The sequence below is a fragment of the Colletotrichum gloeosporioides genome, assembly GCF_011800055.1.
Source record: "Colletotrichum gloeosporioides strain Lc1 chromosome Unknown consensus_66, whole genome shotgun sequence".
NCBI lineage: Eukaryota > Fungi > Ascomycota > Sordariomycetes > Glomerellales > Glomerellaceae > Colletotrichum > Colletotrichum gloeosporioides.
This window is the reverse complement of record NW_025544711.1, coordinates 1,226,212-1,238,496: the sequence shown is the minus strand read 5'-3', so window position 1 is coordinate 1,238,496 and position 12,285 is coordinate 1,226,212. Positions and strand designations below refer to the sequence as shown.

At 39.4% G+C, this 12,285-nt stretch overlaps 3 protein-coding genes across 3 annotated transcripts; 2 read left to right on the top strand and 1 right to left on the bottom strand.

Moving 5' to 3' along the window:
* Nucleotides 1-6,487: 6,487 nt before the first annotated feature.
* Nucleotides 6,488-7,925, top strand: GCG54_00014965 (Oxidase FUB9; the record flags this gene model as incomplete). The annotated part of the gene is made up of 6 exons (XM_045414785.1): nt 6,488-6,581; nt 6,637-6,670; nt 6,721-7,058; nt 7,119-7,651; nt 7,718-7,794; nt 7,850-7,925. The coding sequence occupies 6 exons, from the start codon at nt 6,488-6,490 to the stop codon at nt 7,923-7,925; spliced, it is 1,152 nt and encodes a 383-aa protein (XP_045260907.1).
* An 884-nt stretch (nt 7,926-8,809) lies between these two features.
* GCG54_00014964 (4-hydroxy-tetrahydrodipicolinate synthase) lies at nt 8,810-9,709 on the top strand (the record flags this gene model as incomplete). Its single annotated transcript, XM_045414784.1, has 1 exon — nt 8,810-9,709. The coding sequence occupies one exon, from the start codon at nt 8,810-8,812 to the stop codon at nt 9,707-9,709; it is 900 nt and encodes a 299-aa protein (XP_045260906.1).
* A 280-nt stretch (nt 9,710-9,989) lies between these two features.
* Nucleotides 9,990-11,971, bottom strand: GCG54_00014963 (uncharacterized protein; the record flags this gene model as incomplete). Its single annotated transcript, XM_045414783.1, has 2 exons — nt 9,990-10,961; nt 11,015-11,971. The coding sequence occupies 2 exons, from the start codon at nt 11,969-11,971 to the stop codon at nt 9,990-9,992; spliced, it is 1,929 nt and encodes a 642-aa protein (XP_045260905.1).
* Nucleotides 11,972-12,285: the final 314 nt, after the last annotated feature.

The window sequence follows — 12,285 nt, the reverse complement described above, 5'->3', positions numbered from 1 at the left end:
TAAATAGAGATATAATAAGGAGTACTCTTATAAACACTTATATAATTAGTAGGAGAGGAAATAAAGCTAAAAGCTATATTAAAATTAAAAGTATTAAAAGTACTTATAATAATAGAAGTTAAATAGATAGAAGTACTTATAGTAGTAAAAGTTAAGTAGATAGAAGTACTTATAGTAATAAAAACTAAATAGATAGAAGTACTTATAGTAGTAGTAGCTTAAATAAGAGGGATAATATAAGAATTTCCCTAAGAATTATATAGGTAAGTAATAAAAACTAAGCTAGAAGCACTTATAGGAGTAGAAATAAAAATACTTAAAACTATAAGGACTAAGTCTAATAAGCCCTTATTATAAGGAGTACCTAATTTAAATCTCTAAGGAGTACTCTTAGTTTAATACTTATAAGCCTCCTCCTCTTTAGCTTTAGCTTCTTTTAAAGCCTCCTCTTATTTATAATAAGTAATCTCTTAGGAGTTTTTATATATATTAATAGGAGTATAATTAAATAAATATCTCTTAAGAACCTTATTAAGATATCCTAAGTAATAATCTAAAGTATTAAAAGAGAAAGAAAAATATTAAATACTTATAATATTAGGAGTAGAAATTTAAATAAGAGGAATATTTATAAGCTAACTACTTATTAGAGGAGTATAAAAGTTAGAAAGAGTAGAAGACTTACTTCTACTCTAAGTAAATACTTTATTTAGTTTAGTTACCTTATCCTCCTAAATATCCTTTTCCTCTTAAGAGTATTACTTACTCTATAAGCTATAATTTCTTAATAAGTAATAAAAAGTATTCTTAATTAGAGAGAAGAGCTAGCTCTTAGGAGTAATATAGTTCTAAATATTAAAAGTACCTATAGGGAGAGAAAAGAGGATTAAACTAAGAGCATTTATATTAAAACCCTAAGTATTTATAATAGACTTCTAATTAGATCTACTTAAAAATACTTAATAGATAAGAGCACTTATAAGAAGGTAGGAAAAAGTTATACTAAGGAGATAAGGCGTAAGAGATAGAGATATATCTATACTAGAAAACCCTTTAAGGTAAATAACTTTATTAAGAGCACTTTTAGGTATATTTATAGGAGTCTACTTACTAATAACCTTCCCTATATAAACCTTCTTATAAAGGGTTAAACCCTTACTCCTACTTATAAATCCTTAGTTATATCTATATTACTTAAGTATATTCTTCTAAGTACTAATCTAAGTTAAATAATACTACTTATAAGTTAGTAAGTTAATAAGTAAAAAGCTTATAAGTACTCTTATATTATTAATACTCTTAATAGACCTCTCACTTATAGTATTAGCTTAGTAATAAGTAGTATTATATACTCTATAAATATACTTTTAAAGCTCTTATAGAATAAGTTTATAGAAACTATATCCTATATACTTATAGAAATCATAATAGTTAATCCTATATACTTATAGAAATCATAATAGTTAATCCTATATAAGCAAAAAAGGACTTTTAAGTAATAAGTATTACTTATAAGGCTTTATATATACTACTTATTAAGAGGATCTCCCTTATTATAGTTATATAGTTAGTAGTTAAGAAGAAGTCTCTTAATTAAATATTTTCCTAAAGAGAAAGAAATAAGTATAATATTATCTTATAAATAGAAAAGCACTTACTATAATCTTTATCCTTATCCTCACTTAGGATAAAAGCAGCTTACTTATACTTATAATTAGTAGTATTAATCCTCTTTAAAGCCTAAATAAACTCCTAAGTAGGCTTTTAAATAAGCTTTTAAGTAAGCTTAAAAGTAGTAATCTTATAAAAGATAGAAGTACCCTCATAAATAGGCTAATCCTATTTATAAAGATAGTATATAGATCTAAACTTATAAATAGGTTAAACCTACTTTTAAATAATATTAGACTCTATAAGATTATACTAAGAGGTAGAATAGAAGTCCTTACTACTAGAGAACTTATAAGAGACCTAGATATCCTTAAAATTAAGATCTTTATTATTAATATTAAATTTATCTTCTACTTATAAAGTAGTTAGCTAGTAGCTTTAGAAATAAGTTAATAGTACTTACTATTATCCTTATCCTAAGAAGATAAAATCTTAATAAGCACCTTATCTTACTTACTAATAAGTTTATTAGTATTATTATCTTAATAAGCCTACTAAGTACTCTTAGCTTTATAGTATATTTATAACTTCTTTATAAAGGTAGAGTAATTAGTATAACTAATACCTATCTTTATATAAATATAGTATTATAATATAAGGATAGAGAACTTAAGAGAAAGAAAGATCTTATAAGAAAATAAAGAGAGAGAAGGTAAGAAGAGAGGGATTATTATATAAATAATAGAAAGGATCTTATAAGTAATATAAAATAGCGCTTATAAAATATAAAAATTAGGATATATAAGGAAAAAAAAATTTCTATAAGAGGGCTTATAAAAATTTCTATTCTTATTTATATTAAGAGAGTACTTACCTAACTAGCTTATTTAATACTAGTATAGTTTATATATTTATATAGTATTAATAATATATTATAAATTAAAAGGTCCTTTTATAACCTTATAAAGGAGTACTCTATAGCTCTTTTAGGAGCGCTCCTATTATGCTATAAGTAACCCTATATTAGTACTATATTTAATTTAGTTTAAATAAGTCCTCTTAAGTATATAGCTCTTATTAGCTATATATATAACTAAGAGGGTATATAGTAAAGTATTTAGTAATATACTATATACCTTATAAGGGAGCCTTAGTAAGTACTTACTAAGGAGTAGGTTATATAAGCTATATAAGCCTAACACGCTTAGGATATAAGGGGCGCTAAGAGCGTAATATCCTCTTAGAAAAGACACACCTTTATTTAACTCTTTAGTCTCCTCTAACTATTACTTATATAACAGAAACTTAATATTAATAAGAATAAATATTAAGTTCTATTTCTTTAAAAAGTAGTATAAATAGTAGTAGATAAACTTAAGAAGTATTAGTTACTATAAGAAAAGGATTAATTTCTTTATATATCTTTACTATTCTTATATCTTTTATTTATATTAGATATAGTAAATAATAATTTAAGATTTTATAATATTTATAAAGCTTATTTTAGCCTATTAGCTAATATTATTTAGAAAGAGTTTATTAAAATCTATACTAAAGATTACTATAAAGATAGCTTAAAGAACTTAAAATCTACTCTAGATAAGGTTTATAGATCTATCTATAGTTTAATAGCTTTAATACTCTAAAGTTTTAAGAAATAAATATACTATAACTTTTTTTCTATTTTTATAATAACTTATTATAATAATCCTTATAAAAATTTTATTATAATAATCCTATTATAATAATCTTATTATAATATTATTTTAATTACTTAGCTTATATATTTCTTTAGAACTAAAAATAAATATCTCCCTTAAATAGATTTAATATTATTTATAATTTCCTTAAGAAGTATAAATATTATAATCTCCCCCTTTTTAGAAATAATACTAAATTAGTATTAAGTTATTATACTAAGTAATTAATCTAAAACTTCTAGAGAAACTTAGGAAAAGATTTAAAGTATTATAGCTTCTATAGAATAGCTTATAACTATCTTTATATTTTCCCTAATATTATCCCTCTTAAATAAGTATTTAGCTTTAATAGATATATCTATTATTATTTATACTTTAATATAAAACCTAAGATAATTTTCTATTAACTCCTTTTTATTATTTAGAATAAGTAGTAGGAATAGCTTTTATTCTCTAATCTAAAACTTTTTATTTTAGAAGATAATATATTTAAAAAACTTAATAAAGATTATATTATATTAATTTACTAAATATTCTAATATAAAGTTCTTAATATTAAGAGCTCTTATATTATTTCTTATAAACTTATTATTAAGTATACTTAAGATATTATTAATATTTTAAGTAATAATAATAATAATAATACTTAAGATATTTAAAACTTAGTATAACTAGAGTTTTTAGATATAGAACTTATTAAAATTAGTAACTAAGTTTTAAACTTTAATAATAAGTTAAACTAAGCCTTTTAGATATTACTCTTAAGTTTAAATATATTATAGTAAAGTTTATAGGCTTATAAATATTCCCCTTTATTATTAAATTAGAGAATAAGAGAGTAATTAAGTAGTTAAAGGACTATAGATAAAATAGATTATAGTAAATTTCCTTTATTAGAAATTAGTAATATAGTAGAATAATTTAATTTATTTCTTATATAGTTTAGATATTTTAATTTAGGCTTTAACTCTTCTCTAAACTTATCTTAATATATTATACTTATTAAATAAACCCTTATTTAAAACCTAAATTATAATCCCTACTATACCTATATATTTAGTACCTAAATATTAAAATCTTACCTAATACCTATACCTACTTAGTACCTACTTAGGTACCCCTCTATAACCTATAGACTATATAGGTATATACCTATATAGGTATCTATAGATAGTTCGAAGCCTACGCACTGCACAGAGGGAACAAACGGGTGAGATCATGGACGGCGACAAAGTAAAGCTCATTAATGTTAATGCCGACTACGCTAACTCAATGCTGCGATGCAATAACTTCAGGAAAGCCGAGCCGATGTACAAACAGTGTCGTCAAGCGCTACTCAAGATTACTTCCGAGGAAAAGGATCCATTTCCCTTTGCGAAGCTAACACACCACCTAGCTTATTGCAGCATGTATCAACATGACTTTGCAAGTGCTGAGCAGCCCGGACGCAAATCTGTTGTTTTAATCAAGAATGTTGGTGACGAACACCTCGTTCTTCGATTCCAATTCGATCTTGCGTGCATTATGCTGTAGGGGGTGATCATTCAAGAGCTTTGGACTTGCACGAAAGAGTCCTAGCTGATAGAGTAAGAGTCCACGGCAAAGACAGCTATTTCACTCTTCAAAGCCAGTACGCTGTTGGTTCGATCTTCTCCCATATGCAACGGTGGGAACAAGCTGAGTAATTATATCCACCCATTGGCTCGGATCATTTTTCTAATCCATTTCAGGCTGCAAATAGGCAGTGCACTGAGTAAGGCCGAAGGGAAACCGGGCAAGAGCGTTTGGCCTGACGCCGCCGTCGCACGGTCAAAATTCCACCTTTCCCTAATACTGACCGCACGAAATGGTGGGAAGCCTCCTGAGGAGGCACAAGCTCTGGCACGTGAGAATAAAGACGTACTCTCGAGGCTTCTCGTCTACGACGACATTCAGGGCGTTACAGAAGAGGACACAAGTGCCCTGTTCGATCATCTTCAGCCGGTCTTTGGCGGACGCTAGACTGGAACTCGTCTGTTAAAGTACGTCTCTTAGAGGCCAGGATGACGAACCATGAGCAGTCAACTTTCAAATAATTCTCAAAACAAAACTACTTCGTATTTCTCTTGCATCCCATTTTCCTTTTGATGAGTCTTGCCGTCAATCGAAGTGGTCGCCTAGATACAAAGCCGTCAAGCCCTTGCAACACCTCACAGTAAACATCACCTCCATCAGTGGCCGATATCTGATGTAACCTAATACAAACAATTATCATCAGTCCATACCTATTGGAAACGGCAAGCTTCTGAGCTCTGAGACACGCGTTCAGCACAGGTATCGGGGAACATGGATGCCTTCATTTACCCCGCAAGATAGCTCTCAATAACCTACCTGTTTTGAACAGTACGGCTTATGTAGGACTGAGGGGGTTTATCTCCCGTAAAATCCATCAGGCAGCGGGAACATCCCGCGTCTTCATGCATCCACCTGCATCGGGCTTATCTAGCAACTTTCCGGGGTAGCCGTCAAATGGGCAAACTTCGCCATTCATTGTCCCCACCTCCAGGTTTCATTGCATTCACCATCCCGAGTTTGTTAGTGTAGGAAAGACCGACTTTCAGCTTTGTGCATATTTCAGAATACGTTTTGAGCGGGCGCGGGCAACCTCGTCAGTATCTGGGGGGCGATGCATGATTTGGCGCAGATACCGCCAGGGTTCTTTTCGGGAGATACGAGGGACAGAGGAGAGATTACAGGACTGTATCGGCATCGTCTGATTCCGGAAGCTTGATGACCTCTGCTGAGAACATCTTGTTTTGTCAGGTATTGACGGTCTTCGAGAGGCAACTTTGCCACTAGGACCAGAACAGCCGACCCGTATCCAGCCAGCTCCCCTTTCTTTCGAAGTAATTGATTGAGGAGCGCTGTTCATTGCAGGGCTTCTCTTCCAATGGGTACCACTCGCCCTGGGGCCTTGTCTGAAGCTCGGGGTCATGCATGTGTCTTTCAATTTGATTTATCTGAGCCTTTGCTGATCAAAGTAGGCACGGGCATTGGCTGAGTTGGATTGAATGCTCGCAGTTACGTACTACTTGAACCCTCAGTCCCCAACTCAAATTTACGATTTGCAGCCGTCAACCGAATCTTAATAGTATCAATCCTGCCTGTCGACGAAACGTAACATCTCTCAGTGCGATATGGCGAGTAGAGGAGTTTCTTGGGACACCTCGGTCCACAGCATTCAAGATTTGAAGTACCATGGAAGCCGAAGACTCCCAAAGATGTATCGAGGTACGCATATCCTGTCGTGTGGATTATGCAATCATCTGCTAATATTACTTTTGAGATTATTTCAACGAGGGCGCTATGGATCTACTCACGTACGCCCTCCACATGAAGCTTTCTGGCTAATTAATATTGACATCCATAGTGTGAAGGAGAATGAGGAAGCTTATGACTACTACAAAATTCAACCTCGTGTCCTTGTCAATGTCGATAATGTCGATATATCCGGTGAGATTTTCGGTTTCAAAACAGCGTTGCCCTTGGGCTTCAGCCCTGCAGCCATGCATGGTTTAGCTCATCCAGACGGCGAGATTGCAACTTCGAGAGCTGCAGCAAAGATGGGAATCTGTATGGGTCTATCATCATATGCAACCGCATCACTGGAGGATGTTATTTCTCAAGGTGCTGGGAATCCCTACGTAATGCAACTGTGCATTCTGAAGGATCGGTCGATTACCCTCCAAATCCTCCAACGGGCGGAAAGTGCGTTTCGAAAGCCCAAGTCTGTTCGACACTCGCACTAGCTAATATTGTGGCCACCAGGTGCTGGATACAAGGCAATTTTCCTTTCCGCCGACACTCCATGCCTAGGCCGACGTTTGAACGAGTATCGAAACAACTTCAGTCTCCCGGACGGGATGTCCTGGCCAAACCTACTATCTGATGGCAAAAGCGAGCTCCGTGCCTCCAGTGATCAGATTGGGAAAAGCGACGAGGTGCCAGCGGAGCCTAGCAAGCACGACTATGACCCGTCGGTTGACTGGGACAGTCTGATTCCTTGGATGCGCCAGCACACGAAGCTTCAAATATGGGTCAAAGGAATCTACGGGCCTGAAGACGTCCGGGCTGCCATTAAGCATGGACTAGATGGCGTGGTAATCTCTAACCACGGTGGTCGACAGCTGGATGGAGTCCCGGCCTCAATTGACATTTTAAGGCAGTGTGCCCCTGTAGCGCGAGGAAAGATTCCTATCACTGTGGATGGGGGTATTCGCCGAGGCACCGACATCTTCAAGGCTCTTGCTCTGGGTGCCTCGCACTGTTTCGTAGGCAGGATTCCCATATGGGGCCTTGCGGTTCGTTGTCCATCAAATACCTTAAACACCACAGCACAAAAACGTTACTAACAGCTCACTCTCCAGTACGACGGCCAAGACGGTGTCGAGCTAGCACTGAAAATTCTCATGTATGAGTTCAAAGTGGCTATGTTGCTGGCCGGGTGAGTTGAAGCGTGCACGAGGAAAGCTGAAGACAGATGCTGACCGTTTCCGCAGTTGCAGAAGCATCAAGGACATCACTCAAGACCATCTTGTGTACAAGAAGGCGGACGGGCTATTGGCAAAGCTGTGAATATCTGATTTGGCCTTATTGCTTTTGTGGCAATGTGTAGTTCATTCTACTAGTTTCATTCCGAACCATCATTCCATCATTCATTATACACTTGCTTTGATGGCTTAGCCGTGACATAATCCAATGCTTTTCATCGTAGTATGGATCCGAATTTCGGTCTTCCTTCGGCCCTACGTAATACACATGGCATTGCGCCGTGTGTGTGACAGGGCCCAGGTCTCATTTCTGTCCGTCCAGCCAGTGTTGACAGGCGGCATCCAAAACAACAAAAGAAGCAACGAAATGGCCCAGAGTCTGTCATATCCAGTTCGAAACTTGATGAGATATGAAATTATTTTGAGAAACCCATGAGGCAAATAACGATGCAACTGCGCTTTCTGTGTCGACACGCCAAGAAGCGGGCGCATCGGGATGTCGGAGTGAATGTCCTGCATGGCTTTTGCGGGGAAACGAGTCCACGCCTCGGACGTGGATGCTTGCCTTTTCGGGCACCCAAAAAGTATCGTTATGCATTGCCAGATGAGACTACCGTTCTGGCCATGTTCTGAATGTGTATCGTAGGAAAGGACCCGAAAGAGCTCAGTCTGGGTAGTGTCCTTCCCATTGAGGAGGTGCTTGGAATCCAGCAGATCTCATCGAGAACTCTATCCGCTTTCATCGTGCTCCACCAGAGAACCCGTTTGGAATTTTCCCTTCGCGATCTTTGAGAACATTTGATATTGTTTTTGAATAGACAGGACAATATATATAATACCTAGTGATTCTTAGGTTTATCCCTTTGATCAATCAAGCAGCAACCTCCTCATCCTCACACAGTTCAAAACTTCAAGTTTATTGCCATCATACCATCCCTTATCTCCATCTCGTGGAACCCAACATTCACCATGCTCGCCCCTAAGCACAACGACATCACGGGTATTCTCGTTGCCCTCATTACACCTTTCAAGCCTGATGGGTCCGTCGACGAGACCGCCCTTGCAGAGCATGTGAACCGACAAATCGAGGCCGGCGTCCACGGCCTTGTCCCCGGGGTCAGCACTGGAGAATTTACCGCCCTTACGGTTCAGGAACGTAAGACCGTCATCGAGGTCTGCGTCAAAGCGGCCGCTGGTCGCGTCCCTGTTATTGCTGGAGCTGGCGACTTGACCACTACCGGCGCAATCGACCATGCAGTTCACGCTGCAAAGGTTGGCGCTAAGGCCGTTATGGTTGTGCCCCCTTTCTACGACCCTCCCAACCTCCAGCAGCTACGCGGTCTGCTTCAGGAAATTCATAGCGCTAGTGGTCTGCCTATTATGTACTACAATATCCCATCCGCTAGTGGTGTCAACCTTTCAGTTGAGGAAATTGCTGGCCTCTCAGAGGTCGGTGTTAAGTACATGAAGGACACGTCCGGCAATGCTCCGGCCCTCACCGAGCTTCTTCTCACTACTGGAGATCGCATTACGACTTTTAACGGCTGGGACACCCTTACATTTTACGGATTGGCGGCCGGAGCTACCGGATCTGTCTGGGGTGCGACCAACATCATCCCCGAGCTCTCTGTCGAGCTTTGGAATGCTCTTGCAGTTGAGAATGATATTCAAAAGGGTCGAGAGATTTGGGCTAAGATTTGGCCCATTACCAAATTCCTTGAGTCACACCATTACTCATCGGCTGTTAAGACGGGCATGGAAGTGCGCGGTTGGGAAACGGGTGGAGTTAGGAAGCCGTTTGCTCTCCTGGAAGACAACCACAAGGCAGAGCTGACTGCTCTGCTCAAGAAGGCTGGCGTTCCATTGTAATTATAATCTTCTGCATTGATGTCCAATAATAAGTGTTTGAAACCATCAGTTATAGACAGAACGCACAGAACCTCGTCACCTTTTTTTCATTCATTAGCCTACCATGTGATCAAACCAAGAAGTCCTTCCCGTGAACTCGGCATCCAGCTTGTGCTTTCCCGTCGATGTTTTCGATCAATGATATTGTTAAGGATCAATTTCTGGCGTTTCCAAGCTTATAGATACCAAACTTCGTAAGACAAAGTTCTGAAAGATGACATATCATACATCCAATGATGATTCACACAGAACATGGAATATCGGAGGCTTGCACACTGCCTCCGAGGTCGATGCCTCCCACAGCTTGCCGCTTAGCCCACAACGATGAGATGACCTCCATGGCTGGTCTTGACGTAAAGTAAACACCTCGGCTGTCTGTGATGGAAATGATGTGTCTAGCTCTATTCTGAAGGTCCGGCGAGATTGCCTCGCGAGCGCAGATGAATGCCGCCCACGCAAGACTCAAAGCAAAGTCATCGCTGTTGATCATTTCACTAATGCATGATTCTAGGTGTTCCAGAGCTTGCCGCACGACGTCTTGAAGTATCATAGCACTGACATCGTGTACCTGACGGTAGAAGTAGATAATCAATGCTCGGTGAATCGCCGAAATCATCGCCTGGTTCCGAGGATGACAAACAAGGTTGGGACCTTTTGTACAGAATGACACATCGCCGGTAAGAATCATCGATACTTCGGAAGACGAAGACCAAGTCCAAATTCTTTCCTCCAAAGTCTTGATGTGGTGCTTCAAGTCGGCCGCCAGCTTCGGGTCGCATCTGGCACGAGTCTCCAGACGGTTCTTTTCGTTTGCAAGAGATATCGTTTGCGATAAGAGTGTCATGAGTGACTCCGGAATGCCGTGGATTCGAGAATGCAGAGTCTCCTTCCAGCGCCCTTGTACTTGGAGATGGATGTCACCATATCCAACTTTCGAGTTCTTCTCGACACCAGGGTCGAGTCCCATGTTGAGCAGATCCTCGCTAATCCGAAATGAACCAGATTCAGGAACCTGGGGGAAAGCCTCAGCTTGCTCGGAATCATTCGAGCCATCATCTAGAGCATATATGCCCTCCGCAATGACGCGAAGGTACGTGTACACGTGATGAAGTACGCGAATGAGTTCGGGATTCTCTTCTGCCAAGCCTCGGACCCTGATCAGTCGCTCTGCATCAAGCAGAAAGATTCTTGCGATTCGATTTCCTTGGTAGATCTTTCCAGCCGGTCAGCAACCTCTAGCTAGTCAGTCCACTGGTGTCTACTCACCGATATCATTGCCATTGCTATGAAGGCCATCAACAACTCTTTGTACTTAGTCTGCTCTGAGTCGCTTGCCTCAGTCTCGACGGCGCTTCTCAGATGTTTCTGGGCCCTGTCCCTATGCTTGACCCCTAGATTATGCCAATAGTCCGATTGCGAATTTGAGCCAGACTTGTGAAGTTGAAAGGCGCTGTGAGACAGAAGTGCACAGAGGATTGCCGACCGAGTGTGCGATGTGCCGCCGAGAAGAGACAGTTCTGCAAACGTCTCGAATGCGCACGGAAGAAATAGAAGCTTCCACGGTGACTTCCACCTGCTGGATTGGATGCATGTTGGTGCAGACTCTATGTGAGTCTTGTAGTAACGCAATAGCGCCTGGGCTTGTTCGGGCATATCTGACCTTGCGTCGAGATTGATTGAGACAGGAGGTGATGGGACTGTGTCCCCGACTGCAACTTGATTGGTTACATTAGTGTCGCTCCTAAGTATAGACATGTCCTTTTCGGGGCCGGTGCCTTCCTCTGCAAGATAAAAGTCCGAAATGACCTCCAAATCGGTTGGGATATCAGCCAAAAGGTCAGAGATTGAGCCTGTGAAAGCTTCGGTAGAGTTTAGGGTATTGTCATGGCCCATAGAAAGGTCCATATTGTCAAGGAAAGACTGGAAGTCTATGTCCTGTTCGGGCGGTGACCAGTTGAACTCGATGAGATCATTCGGGAGTTCGATGGACTCCTCCGTTCCCTTGTCATCTGTGTCAGAGGTCGTATGATGTGTCGACCCAAATGAAGATGAACGGCTGGCAATTGAAGTCATTTCACTCTCATCTATGCGAAATACTCCGAACGGGCCTTGAGCAAGACTAAAATCGCTGTTGGTATCACTGCTTTTGGAGGCCGAGTCTAAGTCGGCCAGAATGCTTCCTGCGGATTTCGAGCCGAGACTCCTGGACAGCCTGGCGCACATTGCACGACGTTCCGCATCTAGAAAATACAAATCAGAGTCAGCGGCATATAGGTACGAAGAGAACCTGGCCAGGCGTACCAGAAAAAAGCGGATAACGGTAATCAGATGTTTCTGGGTCCCGAGGCTCCAATCTGCCGGTGGCGTCACTGTCTGCGATCCATGACAAGCTTGGAGTATAGCCACCACAGGTGACCCCTAGACGTATGCATGCGTTGCACTCTGGTTTCCCCTCGTCACATTTGGCATGACGGGCCCGACAAGAGCGGCATCCAGTGAATGTCCGGTTGTGCTCGGCCCGGTATCTGACTGATTTA